Here is a 23,168-nt window from a genome sequence, read left to right on the forward strand (position 1 = left end):
TAGAAAGAGAAACAAGATGTTAAACCAGAACACGATGGCAAGAAAAACATTTTAGATGTCTGTGCACAGGCACAGAGAAACATATCCTATATATTTGAACACAGAGACATGATTGTGATTTGAATTACCTTGGAGAATTTGACCATGTCAGCAGGGTCCCTGAGCTCCTTCCCCTTTTTCGCTTTCTGATCACTGTGGGGAAAAGCAGACAATCAACTCTTGGTTATTTATTTATCACCGTAAGTGCAAATTTTAGCTTTACATTGAACCCTTCTAACTCTTTTTTGTTTTTGACACTGCACATGTGTGTCTGACCTCCTGTTCCTCTGCGCTTCTCGGAAGTACTTCTTGGCAAACTCAACCATGTGGTACTGGCTGCTGTGCAGAGGCAGGTCGTCCAGTTCGACACCCAGGCTGTCTCCATAGATCTCATTCACTACCTGAGACACACACAAATCCACAGCATGAGGAGCAAAAGCAAGAGTGCCACTTACTGGGAGCACCAACAGTGTAATTATCTAAAAAATATTTCCATTTCTGCTAACCAAAGCATTCCAATGTATGCTGTATAAACACTGGCTAATACCATAATGTAAGGGTACTTTTCATGTTGAGCTCTGTAGGTTACACTAGCCTTTAATCTATTATTCTGACAGTGGGAAGCTTGAAAAAGCAGAAAAAAAGAGTAAAAAAATGCAGTTAGCACCTCGGTAGAGAGGTCGAGCTCATGAGCAGCTACAGCTGAGCCCATCGCAACGGCAACAGCAGCAGAGGCAGCGACTCGTCCCTGCCGGTCTCGGGGCTCCACGCGTTCAGGAGGCAGGACCAAGAAGTCCGGAGCAGCCACAGGACGGATGAACTCGCTGGGGAACACTCCAGACTTTCCATACACGGCGCCGAACCGCCAGCCTACACACATGCACACACACAAAATAAGTAAAAGGTTGCACACAAAATAGAGACTCTTCAATGTCGTAAATATTTTGCGTCACACAACCAACATAAATAAACTCCAAAATGTTAGAAGAAAGCTAGAATAAGAAAGGTCACGCCACACGCACCAAACTCAGCGGTGTTTCTCTTTAGCTCCTCCAGAAGCATCACCTTCTTCCTCACAATGCAGCCATAACGTTTACCTGAGATACAACCACACAATGAAATGGGCACTGTGAAATAATTCAGAGGCAGAACGCAGATCTATCACTGTGACAATTTTCAGTGTTGGATTGTTCCTGTATCTCACCAGCCTCCAGTCCGTCCATGTGCTGGAGTCTGATGATGTCGCCTTTGTGGAAGTTGAGCTGAGTCCTGTCCTCAGTGATGTAGTTCCTCACTGCCACCACATACTCCGAGTCCTGACAAAGACAGGGCACGCTGACATCCAGCAGAGAGCCAAAGAACATTTGTGCCAAGAAAATCCCTTTCCTCACTCACTGCTTAATGTCCACTTTGAATTCATGGGTTTGTCAGCGCTACTCACTGTAGGTTTGTTTTAAAGTTTATAAACTTAAATAGTTATTCCTGCGTACTGATCACATCTCCATAAGTAAAAAATAAAGAAATAAAGGTAGTGATATTTTATAGTTAAAGTGCCATATAATACAGTACTGTATAAAAGTCTTAAGCCACACTTCATGGTTTTGTATTTTACAAAGAAAATGGGAAATATGTGCATTGATTTATTGAAACATGTGCAAGCATACAAGAAATACAGGATTTGTGTGACCATTTTTATTCTTCAGCACAGCCTGAAATCATCAGGCAAGCTTTGTTTAAGTAGTCTGCAGCTCCAAACCATGACGGCGCCTCCACCATGCTTTAGATGGCTGGAGACGCTCAGTGTTGTACATCTCTCCCGACCTCCTCCTCCGTACATACTGATGATGATTTGAACCGATCATTTGAAATGTGGATTCATCAGTGCATAACACCTGTTGTCATTGACTTTTAGTCCACTTCTTGGGTTATTTGGCACACTTCAGTCTTTTCTCCCCGTTTCCGTTCCTTAAGAATGGCTTCCACTCAAACCATTTCTGATGAGGTCACGTGTCAGGACACACTGCACACCATGCCGGTATACACCCAGGTTTCAGCTAGCAGCTCTTTGGGAAGGACCTGTTTGGTGTAAAATTGCTAATTGCTATTTCATGTCTGTTGTCTTTGGAATTTTTTGAAGATCCAGCTCCAGAAATGGGGATTTTCATTTTTTTTATTTTTTTTTACAGGCTGCTAGAAACAAAGTGCCTGTTTGGTTTTTTTGTTGTTGTTTTTTTTTTTTTTGCTAAGTTGTGTGTCACATGTAGACAAAATACAGACTTATCCTTTGACTCAAGCGCCTTTTTTGGTGCTTGAATGATTCAGAGGTCAGTGTTAAGTGGCTTAACAAACAAAACAAAAAATTCCTCTGAAAATGGTCAGGTACAAGGAGTGAAAATGAGGGAAAAAGAAGAAAATGTCCAAAGAAAAACTCTAAAAGTATTGCTCAAAACCACTTTAAAAAAAATACAAGAAAGTCTGGCTTCTTGGAAGCAAAATATTAAAAAAAATTATTTTTGCACATAATTTTAAGACACTGAAAACTGAGCCAGTTTCACACGTGGATAAAGAGCACTACACACCCTGTGAACGCGCTTAGATGTCAATGTTATGGCATCAGTATATATTTGGATTACACCTGAAATTTCATCTTTTTAAAGTAAAAAAATAAATAAATAGAAAGTTAATAAAAAAACACTCAAATCAAAGAGGACATGGAGTAAAGCCCATGCATACATATATTAAAAAAAAATTATATGAGTTTTTTTTACACAGTAATGTTATCTAATTTAATTGTGCCAATCAGTGTGCATTACAAAAACTCATCCATTCATAATTCACACTTCGTCACACGCAGACACTGACAACATTCCTCTGACCTTCTTAAGCTCTGTGAGGAAGTAGTCGGTCATATGCTTGACGTGCGGGGCTTTGGCGGAGAACAAGATCAGCTTCTCATTAGTCAGGTTGAACTCAAGCATGTTCTTAGATGGAATCGACACAAACAGGATGTCTGAATAGCTGCAAAGGAAGTGATACGCCAAACCAGGAAGTCAACTTAAAGTCATAGTTCAAAGCAATCAGGCATTTGACATGTATACACAGAAAGTTAAATAAGATCTATGGCCAGATCTTCTTTTTAGCATCTGATTTGTGTTTTTAAAACAAGAAAATGCATTTAAAACAATCTAACTTACAGGGTTTTTTAACAGGAATATGTTGTATGAGACTCACCTGTAAGGCCTCAGCACTCTGAAGTAGTCTGAAGCAGAAGAGCTGCTCTTCACCATCTTCAGCAGCTTGATACCTTTATGAGACACGGACAACACCTGCACACCTGTCCCGACACTGCCCTGGAAAACACACACAACCATATACACACACCACAATATAAACACATGAAACTATTTATTAATTCAGTTTATCTATGCCAAGCAAAACAACAGCTCACAGAGGCTGGAAAGAGGCGAGAGAAGTAGATCTCCCATTCGTCTCTAGCCACGGTGACCACCTTCTTCTTCACGTTCTCATTGTATGTTCCTGAAACCTGATCCACCTTGTTCTCCGCTGTCACAGAAACAGAGGATCAGTAAAGGTTTGAACTCCTGAGAACCAACAGAGAGCGTCACATAGATGCAAGTAAGTCATAAACCTTAAAGCATGCATGCTAGTTTCATACCCAACAGGTCTTTCATCTTCTGTCTCTCCTCCTGCGTGATGCGTATGCAAGCCTCAGAAAAGGTGTCATGTACAATCTGGGAAGACACAGCCAGGAATAGGAATGTGCTAATGGGAAACACTTGGAGTGAAAAATAACTACATCACAGACACTATTTTAGCATTTTAATATTAATGAATCATGACCATCTGAACTACTGCCATAATTACTGTTAACTAGACCAGCTGGAAGACACCCTGAGGTCTCTATGATAATTTACACAAGTTTACACAAAGAATTGCATAAAAGCAAAATAAATAAAGATGATGAATATTGACAGTTATTGGATTTATAAACCAACCTGTCTGAAGATCAGATCCAGGATCAGTGGATTGTTCAAGTTCTCTTTAGGATAAAAAACCTGTAAATGGAGGACAGACATAAATAAACTGTATTTTTATGTAAATGATTATATTGACGTTGGGGTTTACAGCTCCATTTTTTGTACTTAGCTAAAAAAAAACTGAGGTAAAAACAAACCTCTTTCCTCATGTAGAGTTTCCACGGGACGTTGGAATAAGTGTAATATTCATCACTGGTTCTGCTGTGGAGCTGAGTCTGAATGATCTCCTCCTCAACTGGCAACTCTCTGGAGACTGGAAGCAAGAACATTCATTTATTTATTTATATCATGAACAATACACACCTGTATCAGTCTAATCTGGAGCTTATTCACAGGTATTTCTACAGTGTAAATTTACCTGGAGGAGGGGCGGGGCTTATGTTGGAGCTAGATGGCCCTTGGGGGCGAGGCTTGGCTTTCTGGCTAGTCTTGTGTCCCCTGTCTTCTTTAGATTGGGCGGACGAAGTCTTTCTGTGAGTCTGAGATATGGAAAATGGTTAGATATTGTTTTGCCGTGTGTGTGTGTGTGTGTGTGTGTGTGTGTGTGTGTGTGTGTGTGTGTGTAGGTGTGGAGTTAGGATACCGGTTGTGGTGGGTTTGCCATTTGATCTTTAAGGATCTCCATCGCTTCATCATGAGGGTCTGGCTTCTTTCCAAACAACTTTCCATCACTTCTCCTACACACACCACAGTAGTCAGAACAGATTAAATACCACAGAGTATGACAGTCGTCAATATCTCACATCATCGTGTGTGTGTGTGTGTGTGTTAACCTTTGCGTGGGAGATCCAGAGGAAGATGTTGTGCCTTCAGGCTGGTGCTGTTTGATAATGTCTTTAATATCATGGCTGGGGTCCAAGTGCTCAGTGTTACTCACAGTGGAGCGGACCACATCCTCAGGAGGGGGGCCACGTAATGGACCTGGAATAAAAAGTTTGATTACACACGAACCCGGTTTGTTCAGGGTTCATCCCTAACCCCTGTAGCCACAGTGTTAGGATGCCTGGGTCGTTGAACCAGGGTTTTGAGTTTATATATTATTTATCATTTCTAGTCTTTGGTTTCTTTGTTAGAGTCATGTCTTATGGTTTGTCTCTGTGTAATCCTTAGTTGCTGTCTCCCCTGTCCGCTATATCCCCGTGTCCAGTCAGTGTCTGTGTCTGCCCTGGTCCCACGTCTCTGTTCCCTCTGTTGTAGTGCCTGCATGTGAGTCTGTGTCTTTTGTTCAGTCTGTGTTATGTGTTTCCTGTTTTACTTTGAAGGTCTCTGTCTTATCTCAGTGTGTTCAGGTTACGCTTCCTTGTCTCGTCAGTTCTGATTTCCCCCAGCTGTGCTCTCCTTCTGTGTCTCATTCCCCTCGTTACTTCCTAGTGTATTTAAACCCTGTGTTTCTCTGAGTCAGTGTTGCGTTGTCCCTCATGCTGTGTGGATCTCCCTGTGGCTCACTGTGAGGTTTGTTTATGAGTTTCCAGTTTAGTTTAGGTTGTTTTTTTATGACTTTCCCCTGCCAGCAAATAAAGCTCAGTTTTTTTGTGTTTAAACCTCATGCCTGAGTGCCTGCATTTTGGGTCCAACTCCTGCCTGCCACACAGCGACTCATGACACACAGGGAGAAATCCTTAAAGTGATAATCATATACTTATTTAAGGACAGTTACTCAATTCTGCATGTTCAATTATTGCAGTGGGCTTTCCAACCACAAATCACTATGCTGCAATGCACCAATATTTTTATTTCCACTCTTTTTTGATTCAGAAACCGCACAGCAAGTGTACCACATACTCGTTTTCCGTTGAACAGCGGCAGCGCTTGGCTTGTGCAGAGACGCCTCACTCTCTTTGGTCTGCAGGAAAAACAACAATAAGTGATACGGCTTCAAGATTATATTTCAGATTTGCATGCATAAAGTGTATTGAACGTTACATCAACACAGCAGCGTGTGTGTTTACTCACAGGACTGGCTGTGCGTGAGCGCTGTTGTGAGTGCGCGTGATAGTATGAGGGTGGTGACTGTGGGGCTGGAGCAGCTGGGGGGAAAGAAGACAACATTTGCTGCTGGATTGCTATGGCCTGCATCGTCATCTGCTGGGCCTGCAACACAAACAATCCAACATATATTCAATATTTAGTAAACAACAGTTTATACCTATGTTTAAAACATATTCATCTTTTATGGTTTAACTTAATGTTTAGGTTAACTGTGTCAATTTGTAACTTGATATCATTTGTTTAGGCAAGACATTTGATGTCAGGAGTCAGTAAAGTAATGTGGTACATTTGTAAAGTTGTCAATTTTCACTCAATAAATGAATTAACTGCTTAGATTATCCAAGTATTTTGGTAGTACAGCCTTTAGCGTCATGTGTACTGTGACATACAAATGTGAAAGTGGTACTGATTATGGTATCTTTCACTTAAACATTAGTTTAAGGGCTCAGAGTGCAGCATTATCTTTTTAGCATTTGACTGCATAAAGACAGTTTTATCATACTTCATTTGCTCGTACAGCCATGTGAAAAAGACTGTGCAGTCCTGTAAAAAAAGTTCACCATTAATGTTTCCATTGAAATTGAGAGGGTAAGTAGCAGCAAATCAAATGTAATGGATTAGCTGATCATCAGCAAGTGTGAGCACATCTATAAAATCAGATGTTTTGGCGCTTTGCTGCTCTGGTGCATTCACGAGTTAAGGTCAGACAGTGCAATACTCAGAAGAACTGCAAAACACCCATTAGCTACATGTAAGCCTCTGCAGCCATCAGTTAGCATGTTAAATATGAATATTAGGTAAGTTGGAAATATACTGAACAAGTCTAAAAAACCAACAAACAAAAAACTAGATTGTTGTGTCATATTTTTGGTGCAGAAAGAAAATACAATGTGATGTCTGTCTACATGAGGCAGCTAAAACTTGGCCTAAACCGGGTCATTCAACAGGACATTGATCCCCAGCATAGCAGCACATCTACAACAGAATGGCTGAAAAAGAAAAGAATCAATGTGTTGCAATGGTCCAGTGAAACCTGACTGAAAAGCTGTGATGTGACCTTAAGAGAAAGCATAAACAAACCCCAGTGAACTGAAACAACGCTGTAAAGAAGAGCGGGCCAAAATTCCTCCACAACTATGTGACAAACCGGTCACACAGAAAATGATTACTTCAAGTTATTGCTGCTAGATGTGTTCCTACAAACTACTGAATCATTAGGTGTAAGTGTTGCACAGTCTCTCTTTTACACAGAACTGTATCGCCCAGTACGAACAGTGGTTTTAATATCAGAGTTGTTCAGAGAAATGATGTCAGACCAGAATGATGGCTTGTTGGTTGATGATGGCTTGTTGCTGCTGAGTCAGTACCACTTGCTCCGATCCTGGAGAAGCACAAACATATAACTGTTATGTTGTTGCTGCACTAAGAGCACAAGAAACAGAATTATCTGTTTAAAACAAACCACACGAATGAACTTTGCAACCCCACATAAAAAACAAACACAAAAAAACTTGAAACTGGCTTTAATTAAAGAAAAAAGAAATAAAGGAGTCCATCATGCCCAAACACTTCAGGCCAAACATGCTGGAAAACCTAACACACATCCTTTTATTCTACCTGGCACACCTGTCATCACAGGCAAGCCTGGAACCACAGGCGTGGCTGGGAGTGAGGGCGCCGCAGGCAGACCCGGGACAACAGACACATTGGAAGCGACATTGGTATCAACAGCAGGGGTAGCTGCGGGGGCAGCAGCGGGGGTGCGAGTGGGTGACTGCGTGGGTGCTACACGACTAGAAGGAGTGGTGGCAGAAAACGATTGCTGACGGTGGTAGGGGTGTTGGGGTCGGTTGTATTGGTGGTATTGTTGTTGTTGCTGCTGTTGTTGATGTTGCTCGTGATGATGGTGGTGGGAGGGGATTGGCATAGCAGGGATTGGGGGCATCATTCCTCCTGCTACTGGAAGCACTGGCACAGCTTGAGGAGTAGCAGGCAGGGAAAAGGAAGATAGACAGGTCTTAAGTGGCAGTTAGTCCACACATTGTTAGTGACTGGGAAATATTTCACATTTTACGACAAACAAGGTATGATCAAGTTCAGATTCAGAAATAAAATATGTCAGAGTGGTCGTTATTAGCCACACTGATGCTGTGGTTCATAGAACATCAATATTAATGTGTTTATTACTCCCCAACTTTGACCCAGACAAATCCTGCTGAGTGTGTAATGGAAAACCTGTTTCAGCTTTTCTAATCTCTGTGTTCTGCTGGTATGTGACTGTAACATCTTGTACAAAGAGTACAAAGTGTGTGCGTGTGTGAAGATGGGAAGCAACAGGTTCAAATCTAACTGTAAACTCTGTTCAAGGCCATGAGGCACTTTCCGTGTCTTTGTTATCAGGCAGGTGCTGACATGACTACGACAAGAAAAGTCCTTAAAGCTGAGCAAACAACTTCTGTATTCATACAATTTGTATGAAGAAGCTGTTATGTTTTTCTGCTCTGTATCAGTGCTGGTGTGAAGATGTTTGTGCTGTATTTATCGCTTTGAAAAACCGTGTTAATTATGTTGAAAAATAATTTTAATTATAGTTTTCATCAACAACCTTGTTTTTTCGAATGAGAACAATAACTTAATAAAAACTTATGCAGGACGACAAAAGCTATGATAAAATGTATTGATGCATTCAACAAATAAAAAACAAGATGAAAACATTCTGGAGAGACGAGATCCAATCAGAACTAATTAAGTTGTACAGAAAAGCGAGTTTGGAAGTGATCCAAGCAGAACTAATCTTGTGCTGTGAGGTTGGACACGCACGTCTGAGCCGCCCCAGGGAAACTACAACCAGCTCCCATGCTCCCCGATTCTCATGAAAACACGACAAAATGTCAACGCTTGGGAGGAAGAGAAGAGTAGACACATGTACACATTTTACATTTGATGGCAAGGAAAATAAGACACTTTGTAAATCGTGTTGAGCAAATCTCATCAGTGAAAACACAACCAACTTCCCCAATTTGCTGGGCAGCTTTTGACTTCATCATGAGCTATTTAGTCGACTAAAACTAAATGACATCATAGTCAAGTCTGTGACTACAACCAAACCAAAATTTGCTGTCAAAATTAACACTGTTGCAAAGGGTCTTTCTACAAATCTCAGAAATTAGTTTCATGCCAATGTTCGGTTTATTTTTCAGCTTTACGCTGGAGCCATTGTAAAATTAACATTTTTACTATTGAGCAAAGTAGTAGTAACTGTTAGAGCACATCAGTGGAATGATATTACTGGCCAATATCAGCTATTTGTCACACTTATAACATAACGGCTGACAAATGAGAATGTAACAAAAAAGTAAAGACAGGTGAAACATGCTTCAATCGTGTCCTGGGAGTTGACGTTGTTTAGGTCGTCCAGCAGAGGGCAACACACATGTTTGAAACACCATAAGCATAACAACCAGTTTATCCAATCAGACTCAGGAAATATGCAAGCAAGTAAATAAGCAAGCGCTAGGGAAATCTGTTTGTTCATGTGTCTGAAAGGGGGAAAAAAAGCATTGGTGATATATCAGGATATCAGATTTTTAAATCACCAAATATTGTTATCAGTGTTGGTCTTAAAAGTCCAATATTTCTCTACAGTATGTGCTGTTTGATACTGTATGGTTTCCTCTTTTTAGATTTGCGTTTTGAACACATGTCAGGTCAAAATCTCAATTTGTCCAATACCCTGCTTTAGAAGTAAAGCAAACATGCTTGCTGATGATAAACATCAAACCAGTGTAACATCAGCATGTTGGCACTGTCACTATGTGAGTTTTGCTCAGTGCCGTAAGCCTGGCATCAGTACATTAGAGGGGAAAAAAGAGGAAACTGTGAAGGTAAAATAATAAATAAAAATTCTGGAATTTTACAGTCGAGCACACAAGAGCCAGTAAAAATAGTACCAGGTACTTAACATTACTAGATGTGTGGAAAGTGATCAATTTGTAATGACTGGTGTTTAAGAGAAATAACAGTCACCTGTTATAGTGAATGGCTTTTAATGTATTATCTATGAGGACAGTCAATACAGCCAACAGCTCAAAGTTAAACTTTTAAAGTTCAGGTCTGTTCATTGCCTTTAAGATACCAATAAAGAAATACTCTGTCTGCCTGTTACTATGGGAATGAAAGTAGGTTGATAATAAAGCATCACCAAAACATTTTAAATGCGTTATTATTAATTTATTGAGGAGGAGCTTACAAAGGAGAAACAAAGGGAAACTCTATTAGCCTGAGACAAAAGCCAATGATTTAGGAGCGCTTAGGTTAAGCTGAATTATTAATGTCAGTGCAGAGAGAGTGAGCTGTGAGGACAAAAGAAATGTCTGAAAATGAAAAGTCCAGCAAAATATTCACAGACAAAAAGGGAGAAAGGTGCCACTAATTCTGGAAACAGCAATATCCGCTTAGACACAAAATATAGGCAGCAAAAAAAATAGAAGTCCAGAGACAAACATATGGCCAATCAGCACTGACACACATAACAACAAATACACACAGCACTCAGTGTTTACCTCCAGGATGTATTCCTGGTGGATAAGGCCGGCTGGAAGCTGGACGACTCTCTCCCTCTTCCCTTCCTTCTCCTGTGATGCCTATACCTCCTCCTCCCTTCATCCTTTCTGACAAACTTCCACTCTTCTCCATGTCCTGGTGAGCAAAGAGCAGCAGGAGACTCAGCAGAAGGAAAGGGATGCTTATAGTTGAGAAACTGGAGTTTAAGGGGCATGAAGTGGAAAAAGAAAAGGTGTCAGAAGCAGGGAGGGAAGGAGAGGGACTAAGACAACAAGCAAGAGGGAGTGAACTGGATTGGTTGATTTAGACCCTCTCTGAGCCAGAGCTGCAGGAACAGTATACTCTCCAGGAAGTACCGTACACGCAGGAGGAGAGGCTCCAGCATAAAGACACTAAATGGACTACAACAAAATTCACCACTACATGACAGACCTCATTCTCCTGAGCTGACTGAAATTCTCAGCTACTTTGTTTCCAGTGTCAGATGATTTTAAAGCCAAAACTGCTCAAGAAAATCTAAACAGGTCTATCAAGACTTCTGCCAAACACAGATATTATGTTTTTATTTTAACTATTGCCATTGATATATACTACTCAAAGCCCTAAAACATTCCTGATGCAACCTTTCCTGTGCAACCCGAGTGATGAGGACGCTGAACTCGTTTTGTTTCCACTAATAAACAAAAGATGAAGCTATGAGCGGAATCTTTTCCCCACACGGTGACTCGTTTATGCTGACTGCTGCTGCGGTCATATACGGTAGGTCACTCGGTAACCTAATCAGCCGTCCCGTGTGCTCCATTCATACCCAAACACAAGCCGAGGATCACATGCTCAATTCCTCCATCAGCACTCTTCTGTTCACACTCAGAGGACAGATCAATGACACAGAGCTACAACTATCCACCTGTATTATTACTTTTCTTTTAGGTCGGCAATTAACTGATTGGTCTTATAATATAATTAATATAACTGAACAAAGAAGTAATAAGCTTTGAGTTGCAGTGGCAGGAAAGCACTTGCAGCTCTACATAGACACATTTATAGTGAAAAGTCTTTGTCAAAATGAAAGCAGTGGCAATGCAGTAATATGGTCATCTGTCGAGTATTTCACCTGGTAGATGACTTAAAAGATTATACCAAGCAATCATTTATTACTATTTTGCGTGTTAGTTTCATAGCACTACAGCAATTTTAAAAACAAAGAGGAAATAGTTGGTTGACATGTGTAGTTTATGAGAAATCAGGACGAGCACTCACCGTGCTGCTGTCCGACAGCACAGGGTCAAACAGGCTGTCCAGGTAGCGGTCCATCCCTCTCTGAGGCTGACCCTCGCTCAATGTTTCTGACTCTGAACACAGACAAACAGCAATAATGCTTTAAACATTGTATTTTCAGTGTTTTTAGTGCACAGAAACTGTCATGTTTGATATTTTCTTTCTTTTAATCAAGCATGTTTTATCAGGTGATCAGGTTTACTTTAACTGTAGAGAAAAGGTTGTTAGTCACTGATCAAAATGTCTTATTCTCAAAAATGCAACCTAAGTCAGTTCATTGTTTTTTCACGGTTTTGATTGTCACATTTGTTGCAGAAACCTTGATTAATTGATCCAGCTTTTTATCTACGTCTCTCTCTCTCTTCGGACAACACACAGGAAACTGTTTCAAGATCACAAGACTTTCAAACTTTCCCAACTCTTCCATTTTTGTTGCCAAAGTGCAGCTCTGTGACAAGCAGGACATGGACCCACATCCAGGGCTCATGAAACAGCGTGTAAACTCAAACAGCAGCTGTAGTGCTGAATGCTTTCAAATGATACAAAGATACAAAACAAGAGCACAGCTGAAGCAAAGGGCCCAAAACTAGGAAACGTAGGGGAAACACTGAACAAAGGAAACACACAACCTGGATGATGCGACAAGGAACAGATGGAGACTCACACAATACAAACACACCAGATAATGTGGGAAACGAAGACAATAACCTAATGAAAACACAAACACAAGACACAGAAAAACAAGTGCTTGCAAAATGAACCAGGAAGTAACTAATTAGAGTTAGAAACATACAACACAGTGGTGAGGACTAGGTGAGCATACATCATAACCAAAACTCTAATAAACAAAACTACTTAAATACAGAAACTTGTACAAACAATTATTCAACTGCATTAATGTAAGAGACATTCCGGTCATGTGATTAAAATTATTCAAATTAAAGCTTTAATTAAAGCTTTAATGAACTTCTCCAAAAAAGGTTATCATCAACAAATACATTACTTTGTTGGGCACCTTTTAACTGTTAAAATCTACAATAAGACATTCCAGTAATTTCCTAATAAGAAGCCAAAAGCATCCAGCTCAGTTATGAATCCACTGCTTTCTTTAAGTCCCATCAAAGAACATCAGAGGGATTGGCTGTCATGATGGTAAAATAGTGCCTACTCTTCCTACACCACACACGTAGCCCATCCAGAGGTCAATACAGGTCCACTTTAGTCTCATCAGTCCATAAACAGACTCACAGCACCCTGCAGGCCTATCCATGTGTTTTCTTGCATATCAAAAATGCAGTGGCAAATATGCAAGGATCAAGCTTGCTTCATTAGTGTTCCTCTTATAGACTGTGTACTCAAACTAGCACAAGTTTTAAATTTGCATATAATCCTGCTAACTGTATCTCTTGGAACCCAGAGTGAGTTGGAAACCTGAAACCTCTGATTTCACGACTCAAAAAAGCTATTTTCTGAGTGCCATCCTTGGTACTCAGCTTTAAACATCTGGACAGGTGGGATTCATCTATAACACAGCTGAAGCATTTGTTAAACACAAAGAGCATAAAAGTTTTGGGTTCAGCAGTTTGGGAGTGATACACGCTAGTAAGTAGTTAAAAACAACAGCCGATGGGGGCTTCAATTCACACAAAGATTAGTTTGTACATTTGATCAGATCATTTGAAAATCTTTAATTTGTAAGTGCTTAAAAATTCAGTTATGCAGTTAAGAGTTAACTGTGTGTGTGTACCGTGGCTGTAGTAACCATCTGAATCAGGCAGGCTGTAGGCTGGTCTGCTGCTGCTGAGAGGAAGGGAGGAAGGAAGCTCCTCATCTGAGTCAAAGCCACTGCCAAACAAAGCACTGAGAGATGAGAGGAGAGAGGAGTAATGTGCCACGTGGTGTAGCTTTAGTCACGTGAGTAATGAACTGCATGTGTGCATCTTGCATACTAACAGGCTGGCATTAGCTCTGACTTTAGCTGGGTTGTCAGTGCTGATGATGAAGTAACTCTTCTGCTTTGGGAAGTCCATAGGAAGCTCCATATCTGCAATCAGGTCCATGACATAGTCATGACCAGCTAACTCCACCCACTGACCCTGCTCCTTCATCAGAATTGAACTCCCCCTCCACCAGTCAGACACTCCCCTGCAAGATGCATGATTCAGATGTTCACAATATCTATACACACGTGTTAAAACTACTCTCTAAACATTATCATGGCATGTTCAGATGTTTACATTAAATGTTATGGAGCTAAAAATACAAAACCAAACCTGTGACGCAGAATGTTTCCTGCTAAATCCTCTCCATTGGTCCAGGAATGGACAGGACACAGGAAGGACCCTCCTGCAGGGAGAGATAAATGAATAAAAATGCAACAAATAGTTCCTTTGCTGCTTTAAATTACACTCATTAACTAACAAACTGTGTTAATTGCGCAATACAAAGCACATGAGCCCCACAGTCACATCACCTGATCCTGAATGACAATGAATAATCAATGATCTGGGGATGTAATTGATCCTACACAATAAAAGCAATGCCAGGTCGTCCCTCTTTCTTTTCTCTGAGGTGTGTGCCAGTTTAGACCCCAGGTGTGAAAGACTTCCTAAATATTTGAACAGCTCCTGGTTTTTTTCTGTGCACCTCAAAAGAAAGATACTGATTGTAAAGGAAAATGTTGTGAATTTTTTATTTACTTTGCTTGAATCGTTTGGAGTTCTTGGAAAAGAGCAAAGAAGCAGACCGATGAAAAGTTGAACATTGCAACATTAAGCAGGTGAGATATTACCATCAAGACAGTGCACGTGCAACACCATGTTAGCCTTCTTCCTATTGGCGGTCCACTCAAGCAGCGACAGCGGATACGTCCGCGCAGTCTCGGGGGCGGAGCCTGATCCCAGCTGCATCTTCTGATTCGCTTGGATGAGTCTGTGCTGCAGCAGCACCTGCCAGCCAGCAGGAGCGTGGTCCGACACGAACCTGGAGCAGAGGTGAAATGAGGTTCAACAGTGGAGTAGAAGTCTCTTACTTACAGCATATAGCTTCTTAACATGTGTTTTTTTTAACCTCTCAAACTATTTGCTAAATAATTAGTTGCGAGGTCATTTTATGATTTCTCACTTGAGCAGATATTTGTCCATCTTGGCCGATGGGGCGAAGCAGCAGACACATGCCAGCAGCAGCAGCCAGCCTCTCTCTGCATTCTCAGAGTTTATGTTCCTCCACACCTGGTTGACAACCTGAGCCAGGATCTCATCTCGTAACCCTGGCGACGACAAGCCTCTCTGGACGATGTAATTCCCAAACATGTTTTCCTGCGCCCCATTCAGATGAGGGTCCCCCATAAACCGTAATACCTGAAGAAAACAGAATCCAGGTGAAAGCTGTAACAACTAACTCTGTCGGTTTTACAGCTTTATGGCAGTCTGGTGACGTATTTGTGTGTGTTTTTGTAGGTTTGTCCTACAAACACGAGAAAATAGAAGAGACTTTTTTATTCTGCTGTTAAATCTTTTACAATGTAAAAAGCATGTTCCAAATTTCTTATTTGCTTCCCAGTTAGTAGCAGAACCTCATAATTAGAGGATGGTTTGCTTCTGTGTAACGAGAGTAACATAATGACATGATGCAAGTGTGTCTCTGTGAAACTGTTATCATTTTAAATTACTGCAGTGCTCAAGAATATTCAGGGTAAATGGGAAACTTAAACTGATGTTTTATGATGCTTTCATTACAACCTGTTATGGCATAGTTGTGACGTCGTAGGGCGTTGCATTAAAAAAGTGTATGACACTTGATATGATTTCTTGAAGTTTGTGTTCAAGGTTAAATTTGACCTTCGGCACTAACAATGAAGATTAAGGTCAAATGCTTAGCTAACTTACGTACTCATTTCCCCAAGACCTGCTATACTGTTGAGAGGTTTGAAGACGATTCATAAAAACTGGGTAATAGGAAGGTTTTTACTGATTTTCACATTTGACCTTGACCTTGGGGCGATTTCCACCCAACTGAAATCAGCTCGAGCTCTTCGATGTTTCAAAACTGTGCACGACGGACAGACAAACAACCAAAAAGAACAGTTTACATAGTCTCTGCCTTTTAAGGGGAGAACAAAGATCACCCTACCATGTTGAAAAGCTCCAGAGCCTCCCCTCTCAGGTCGTCCTCCACACGGGTCAGAGATGACTCCAGAGGAGCCATCAACATCCCAAACTTTGGCTCCTACAGCAACAAAAGATTTGCTGTGTTTAATAAACAGCTTTTCAAACAAATCTACCTAAAACCTTTCAAAATTATGTTATAACCGATAAATCTAAACACAAACTTCAACAGCTGTCCTCAAATCTGAGTAACCACGCACATACACAGTATGTTACACAGCATATGACGACATGCTGATGCACGTGCATCTCACCCTGAAGTAAATCTGAACATAGCGGAAGAAAGGGTAGTTGTTGATGTCCAGAGGCAACGTGAGTTCAGCATCATCCTGGATATGAGGAGCCTGAAGCAGAGCCAAGCAGTCTGAGTGCAACTCCCTCCGGACTGAAGGGAGTAACAGACAAGGTTAAACGAGGAGTCAGCCAGGAGTAATGGAAGAGCACCAAAAACTTACATGTACAAAATCCTAAAACTTTTTTACATTCCTTGACAATTTTTCAGTGTCTGGTTTATTTATTAGATGATGGGCCTCCTGCTCCACCCTGTCAGAACTGTTCGTATCATTTCTTAATTTGATACTGTCAGTGCTGATGAGATAAGACACATTCAAACAGCTGGCTGGAGCACTCACACACACATGAATAATCTATGTGCATGTGATGCACACTGACGGGAAAGACGGACAGACGTCTACACACCTCCTGCTGTCTGCAGCAAAGCGCCCAGCTCTGCAGGGATCACCAAGTGGGTCACATTAACCACCTCCCTTTTGGTCAGCTCCTGAAAGAAACACCACTTTTAATCTATCTGCAAACTAACAATGAGGTTAGAAGAGCTCTAACATAGGCTGCTGGTTTGAACTCATGCCAGTGTGCAAAAACAAAAACACGGATGCTTTTCTCATTGAAGTCTTGTCTTAGCTAGTCCTTCATCTTACCATCTCTCTCCTCCTCCTCTCCTCTTCTGCTTTCCTCCTGGCTTCAAACTTCATCTTCAATGAGATCCCAAAAACACATGGTCAGTGTTTTAATGTAAATCCAGAGCAGAAAGACTCAAAAGCACAAAGCAGGCTTAAGGGTGGGTCATATTTGAAATTATTTTCTTAGAAATGAAGAAAACATGAAGATGTTTGAAAGGACACTGCATCAAATACATGTGTTACTTAAAAAAAATCACAGGCAGAAGGTATAAACATCAGTCCAACAAACCACAGTATCTCAGTGTACCTTAATGTACTGCTTCCGGTTGACATACATGTGGACCAGAGAGCGGAAACGGACCAGACTCTCCCTCATTTTCACATAGCGTTTCCTAGAAGATGAAGAGAATCTCAGTACAATGAATCCTAATGCACTGATTGTTGATCTTGTTTCCTAACATTTGCCACATTCACAGAGGTAAACTTCACAAGCATGCTACAAGCTCAAGCACAACAGTTCACTGAAAGCTTTATTTCTTAATTATAGTGATTTTAATGTAAAGACACAATTTACATTTTCTTTACCTCACTGCCCTTTTAACCTAAACTATGTGGTTGAGCACATACTGGAATTCAGAATCATTACATTGAAAGAATGCAGGACTCCAATCAGAATCTGAATTTGCGTTTTGTTTTGTAATAAAATCTACTGAAAATGTAAGATCTCTGTGGGACACCTCACCTAACGAGGAAGCCTAGGCAGTGTGCCTGAAACCTGCTGATTTTGTTGCGGAATTCAACGTAGCGTTTCCTGACGAAGAACATGCGAGTGTAACGCTGCAGGGTGAGGGCGGCAAGATGACGAGAGCGCTCTCGCTTACACTCCAGCAGCTGGTAGATGTCCTCCTTTAGGAACAACTGCCATTCATACACACACACATATAAGTGCAATTATTCAAATACATGTGTGAGTTCATGCAAAAAAAAAAAGATATAACATTGATCCAACAAACCATAGTATCTCAAATTTCAAGCTACAAAGCAGGAAAACAATCTCTACTCAGCCATTAGACCAGCAGTTGGTGCTGGGTCTGTCTTTAACTGTGAGGCTTAATGTGAACAAGCTCACCTTTGTGACTCCAACATGGTAGGCTCCTGGTCGGAGAGGACACAGTTTACCGAGCAACAACACACAGTTCTCTCCATTTGCCACAGGAAGTGTCTGTATCCCCGCCAGGGACTTGTACCTGACAGAGACACACATTCAAATTAGGGGTGCTCAGTCGATAATAGTGATTTTTAAAAAAGAAGTCCTGATATAAATTGATACTGACTGTGTCGCAATTCAGACACGTAATATGGACAGAGGTATTGGGTCACGATCAGCTGTTAAACTGTTGTTTAACAGTTGCATTGTTTAGGAGCCAAAGTAGCTCAGACCATGCAAAGTTACAGAGCAGGGTCGCCAACTTACACCAAAGCTCTTGGAGTACTGGCAGCTTCACTTCATGGCTCTCCATAGCTGAAGGCCATGCTTTAAGCATTAGATCACCAGACACAATGCCAAGTGCTAGGCGGAGTAAATCATGCCACCACTGAACTCTGAAGCAGTGGAAAATAGTTCTGTGGCATAACAAATCACATTCCTCTATCAGGCAGTCTGATGGATGAGTCTGGGTTTGAACACCAAACTGCATTGTGCCAACTGTAAAATTTGGTGGAGGAAGGAAAACGCATTATGGACGCATTAACAGACACATTATGAATGGCTGTGGATTTATAATGGGATGTAATAAAGGCTCCTGTAGGTATAATGTGTACGTGTCCTCATAGTCAATGTAGTGTATATTGTGTGAAATGTGTAATTATTCTTTTTGTGTGCTTTTATGGTTGTGGTTGTGGTTACAGAATCTTCCATAGTTCATTTTTTTTTGCCAAATAAGACAACACCATAAACAAAGTTACACATGAATTAAAATTTTAAACTTTGGTGGCATGGCTTTGTACTGGGAGGGCAGCAGCAAGACCCCACCAAAGAGCAGCGCAATGACAGCAGCTATGACTCTGATTAAGTCAGACAAAGCATGAGAAGAAGAAAATTAGTTAAAGTTGGGTTGCAAAGTGACTTGCAGAGACACGTGCAACTGTGGACCAGTTGAAGTAGCTTAAATAAGGCATGACATATGATATTTGCAAATCAGAAGAGCATCAGCTATGAGTTGCCACTTCGCGGTCTGCTCAGTTATTGCTGGGATTTTCTGTTATAGAAGGTTCTCCTCTGCCTCAGCTGTGAGATCAATTATCTTCATTTTTTTTGGGAACACAAAGTCCTGAATAGCTTCACAAACTCAACAAATACGCTGAGGATCAGAGTTCATGTTACCTGAACAGGAAGACATAGAATGGCATTCTGATTGGATATCCCTCTTTGCGGATCCTAATGGTCTCCATGACACCAGAGTGCCGCAGCTGGCTGTTCACCAGCTCGTCCTCAAACACACCTGGTTGCTAAAGACAGGTGTCCAAAAGCTCAGAAACACTAATGTATGTGCAGGTAATTAACTTTAAATATATGACGCTTCAAGATCTACCTTCATGTTATTTGGCTTAATGCAGCGAACGAAATAAGGATTGCACCTGAAATGGAACAACAAAAACATGATAATTTTTTTTTAATGAAAACAATAAAAACCAATTATGATCTGAGAGAGAACATGTGTACTTCACCTCTCCATCTTCTCCACCAGCTCCAGCAGGGACTGTTGAAACTTGCTGCTGACGGTGGGAGCTTGGTATTTTCTGGTGACTGTGCTGCTCTTCCTTATGTGACCTCTCTGCTGACCCGTGGCCTCTGCATGAACCAGGAAGAGGTTCGATACCATCTGGAAACACACAAATGCACAGATTAATACAGACTTTACAAAAACATTGCTTAGCAATTGTGTCGATTAGATTAAGTTTTAAGACCAAGCCGACCTTGTTCTTGCTCTGAATGAACAGGTCCAGGACATCCTGACGCACCTGATCGTAGTTCTTATCCAGGAATTTGTAAACCTGCATCAGTGACAGATGATCACTCTGTTTGTCATTACAGTTCACCACATTTTCAATACTTCAATGAATTATAATACAATGAAACTAGCCAAGAGAATCTCAGTGAGGAGCTTAGTACCTGGTAAGTGACCCGCCCGGCAAAATGCTTAATTGTGAACTCTGGGACCGGCATCTTTGGCTTCATGTACAGTGGATTACTGCCATGGTGATAGTGACACTTTTGAAGAAAAGTGTTGTCTGTTGCCTGTCAACAAATTACCACACCAAAAGTCCCAGTTTTATAATCCATATAAGGAATCTGGAAGTCTGTCAGTACTTTCTCCTCATCCTCACCTGCGGGAAACCGCTCTGGTCATCCAGAATCCTCAGTATCCCATGAGGCTTAGTGGCAATGAGGTCGATGCAGGGCTGGTTGTCGTTGAATGTGATGTCCTGCCATGGGATCTGCTCCCTGCTGTACTCCTCCTTCAACAGGATCACATAAAAGATCATAAAATATTAGTTGCATTATTACCTAAGCCAGATGTTGGCAACCTGCAGCTCACGAGGTACAGGTTAGGGTTACCTATTAATACATATACTATATGCAATACATTCATTTATCCTCCCCCAGTTACATCTGTCATCCACCCGTCTATCCCTCATCCCCCAAGTGCTGCTCTTTTACTCCTGCTGTTTGGTAGGAGGAGGTAAAATGGCTGTTTTGATGTTGAACGTTGCCAACGCCTGAAATAAGCAAAGGATTCACATGTTTATATGCCACTAATCTACACTTAATAAGATCCATTTGCGTGCATATGATGCCTCAAATATGTGCATTTTTTGTCCTCAATTGTTATAGGACAAGTGCGTGAGTGTGTGCTTTTCATCGGCAAGTGTGACGTGGACTCACCTGTTCCTCTCTGAATACGATCCTGTTAAAGAAGAGTTGCAGGTACTCGTTTGCATAATTAATGCAAAGCTGCTCGAAGCTGTTGAGGACCAGATCCTGTTGTCCCACACACACACACACACACACACACACACACACACACACACACACACACACATATATATGGTAATTCTTATGGTAATTCTGTCTCATCATCATGCCTACAAAGTGATTATCTGGACGTCCCTCTAAGTATCTTTAACGTGCAACATTGTTAAGCCCTCCTTCCTTCCTTCCCTGCTGATAATAATCTGAATCTTTTCTCTTATAGTTATAAGTTATGTCAATAAAAGCTTTGACTGCATTACTGGGAATGCGACGGATTATTTCAAATGCTTTAGCTTTAGCTGTCAGTCTTACATCTGACTTTAGAGTACTTCGGTATACAGAGGAGTTCATATTCAACATAGTAACTGCAAGGCGTCCAGGCCCCGTGGCTGGAAAACAAGCCGAATCATCACCCCTGCACCACATGTTTAACAGCTGGTATCAGGTGTTTGTGTTGATAAGCTGCTCGTGCACCGCAAATTTGCACACTTAAACTGTCCTAAGAGAAGAGGCTTCCTTCTGTGAGCCTTTCCAAACAGGCCACACTTGTTCAGTCTTTTTTATAACTATACTGTCATGAACTTTAACATTCAACATCCTAACTGAGGCCTGTAGAGTTGAGATGGAGCTCTTGGGTTTTTGCAGTTTTTCTGAATATTGCACGGTATGACCTCAGGGTGAATTTGCTGGGTCGTTCACTCCTGTGTCGATTGGCAGCAGTTTTTAATACTTTCCACTTGTGACCAATCATTCTCATGATGTAGTGTGAGTGAAAGGTTGCTGCTTCAATTCCAGCCAAAGCCACAAATCCCCTTTGGGGTGGTGTCATGAAGGGTATCTGGTGCAAAACTCTAATGAATCAAAGACGTAGAGCTGCCGGCTGCGACGACCCCATGTGGCAAAGGAGCAGCTGAAAGTAGCATTCCTATAATTCCTATAGAAGAAGTAAAGCTGCCTCTTCATTTTGGCTTAATAATTATTAAATAAATAATGACAAGGTGCAATATATCATGCGCTGTTATTCATCTGTGATTAAGTTTAAAGTAATTTTAGAACCTACTAAGGATTCATTGCATTCTAGTTTTTTCTGAGGGGTTTAAGGTCAAACATACAACAAGGCTCCGTTACCTCAAATCCGTAAATGTCCAGGATGGAGATGGAGAGGGTGTGTTGGTGAGGGTACACCTGACCATTGATCCTCTCTGTTAACCAGCGGAAGAGCAGCGAATATAGGATCTTGGCAACAGCATCTCTGGATGTGTGTGAGTGGTGGGCAGCGAGTGACACAATGATATAAGAAATTAAAAAGGAGAAAGAAAACATATGCATTGTTATTAGCAAGAATTTTATTAGGTAAAACTTTAAGACAAAAGGGATTTTAAGATTGCATATGTGTTAGTAATTTAGTGCACATGTATTAGTGTGCATGCATACATAATGATAAAGATGCAAACATGTTATTTAAATAAATTAACGGTAATAAATGTAATGATTTTTTATGCACGGCATGTTCTGTGTGTAGCTGTCTCTCACCTGGCATCAATAGCACTTTCTACACTCAGAGGGGTGTAGATCTTGTCCCTCATTGTTTCCTGTGAAAAAACATTAAGTCAGCACGTTTTACGCAGGCGTCTACCTGATAATATAGAGTCTCAAGCCTCCTTTCATCTTGGTTTGAAGTTGAAAGGCTTTAAGTTCAAATTAAAAATGGAATTGCACCCAAATTTCCTGCTAATGTGCCCCTCATTGGTGCCTGTTCAGTAACTGTGGTGAGGCTCTCATCTTGGGCTGACAGATCAGGTGGTCTTATCCTCCACCTGCTTCCTGCTTCTTCCAGCCTGTTTTTCCTTTTTTTTTCCTGCACTGTAATATATATTTTATAGAAGCAGAACTTTTTCTTCTGCAATTGAAGAATCACAACAGGACGCCATAAGTTCTGGGCTGAAGAGTTAGGCTTTTCACCCTTTGTTTTTACTGAACTGCTTCCTATTTAACTTCTTTTCCTATATTTGTATCCACTCCTTTGCATCCTTTCAGCTCTTCCCTTATTCCCTTTCTTCTACTCTCTTATTCATTGATTCGGGTGTCTTAAACTTGAGATCTGATCAGATAAAGAATGCTT

At 41.1% G+C, this 23,168-nt stretch overlaps 1 protein-coding gene across 1 annotated transcript in view; it reads right to left on the reverse strand.

The window, feature by feature from the left end:
- Positions 1-23,168, reverse strand: part of myo15aa (myosin XVAa) — a 43,550-nt gene that overhangs the window by 5,997 nt on the left and 14,385 nt on the right. The window contains exons 12-51 of the mRNA XM_082529791.1: positions 22,580-22,638; positions 22,175-22,298; positions 20,960-21,055; positions 20,401-20,532; positions 20,186-20,311; positions 19,990-20,067; positions 19,741-19,895; positions 19,605-19,650; positions 19,397-19,521; positions 18,143-18,260; positions 17,756-17,931; positions 17,321-17,405; positions 17,032-17,085; positions 16,793-16,874; positions 16,348-16,478; positions 16,059-16,154; positions 15,051-15,286; positions 14,719-14,909; positions 14,201-14,273; positions 13,881-14,072; positions 13,675-13,787; positions 11,910-12,001; positions 10,649-10,784; positions 7,403-7,467; positions 6,051-6,188; positions 5,880-5,940; positions 4,871-5,018; positions 4,681-4,774; positions 4,456-4,576; positions 4,235-4,350; positions 4,056-4,115; positions 3,716-3,791; positions 3,488-3,603; positions 3,271-3,389; positions 2,916-3,057; positions 1,244-1,355; positions 1,062-1,136; positions 707-909; positions 316-440; positions 129-192 (exon numbers count right to left, since the gene is read on the reverse strand). Of these exons, the coding sequence (XP_082385917.1) occupies positions 129-192; positions 316-440; positions 707-909; positions 1,062-1,136; positions 1,244-1,355; positions 2,916-3,057; positions 3,271-3,389; positions 3,488-3,603; positions 3,716-3,791; positions 4,056-4,115; positions 4,235-4,350; positions 4,456-4,576; positions 4,681-4,774; positions 4,871-5,018; positions 5,880-5,940; positions 6,051-6,188; positions 7,403-7,467; positions 10,649-10,784; positions 11,910-12,001; positions 13,675-13,787; positions 13,881-14,072; positions 14,201-14,273; positions 14,719-14,909; positions 15,051-15,286; positions 16,059-16,154; positions 16,348-16,478; positions 16,793-16,874; positions 17,032-17,085; positions 17,321-17,405; positions 17,756-17,931; positions 18,143-18,260; positions 19,397-19,521; positions 19,605-19,650; positions 19,741-19,895; positions 19,990-20,067; positions 20,186-20,311; positions 20,401-20,532; positions 20,960-21,055; positions 22,175-22,298; positions 22,580-22,638 (4,551 nt within the window). The remainder of the gene's footprint in view (positions 1-128; positions 193-315; positions 441-706; positions 910-1,061; positions 1,137-1,243; positions 1,356-2,915; positions 3,058-3,270; positions 3,390-3,487; positions 3,604-3,715; positions 3,792-4,055; positions 4,116-4,234; positions 4,351-4,455; positions 4,577-4,680; positions 4,775-4,870; positions 5,019-5,879; positions 5,941-6,050; positions 6,189-7,402; positions 7,468-10,648; positions 10,785-11,909; positions 12,002-13,674; positions 13,788-13,880; positions 14,073-14,200; positions 14,274-14,718; positions 14,910-15,050; positions 15,287-16,058; positions 16,155-16,347; positions 16,479-16,792; positions 16,875-17,031; positions 17,086-17,320; positions 17,406-17,755; positions 17,932-18,142; positions 18,261-19,396; positions 19,522-19,604; positions 19,651-19,740; positions 19,896-19,989; positions 20,068-20,185; positions 20,312-20,400; positions 20,533-20,959; positions 21,056-22,174; positions 22,299-22,579; positions 22,639-23,168) is intronic.

Source organism: Aulonocara stuartgranti (assembly GCF_965226115.1).
Source record: "Aulonocara stuartgranti genome assembly, chromosome: 4".
NCBI lineage: Eukaryota > Metazoa > Chordata > Actinopteri > Cichliformes > Cichlidae > Aulonocara > Aulonocara stuartgranti.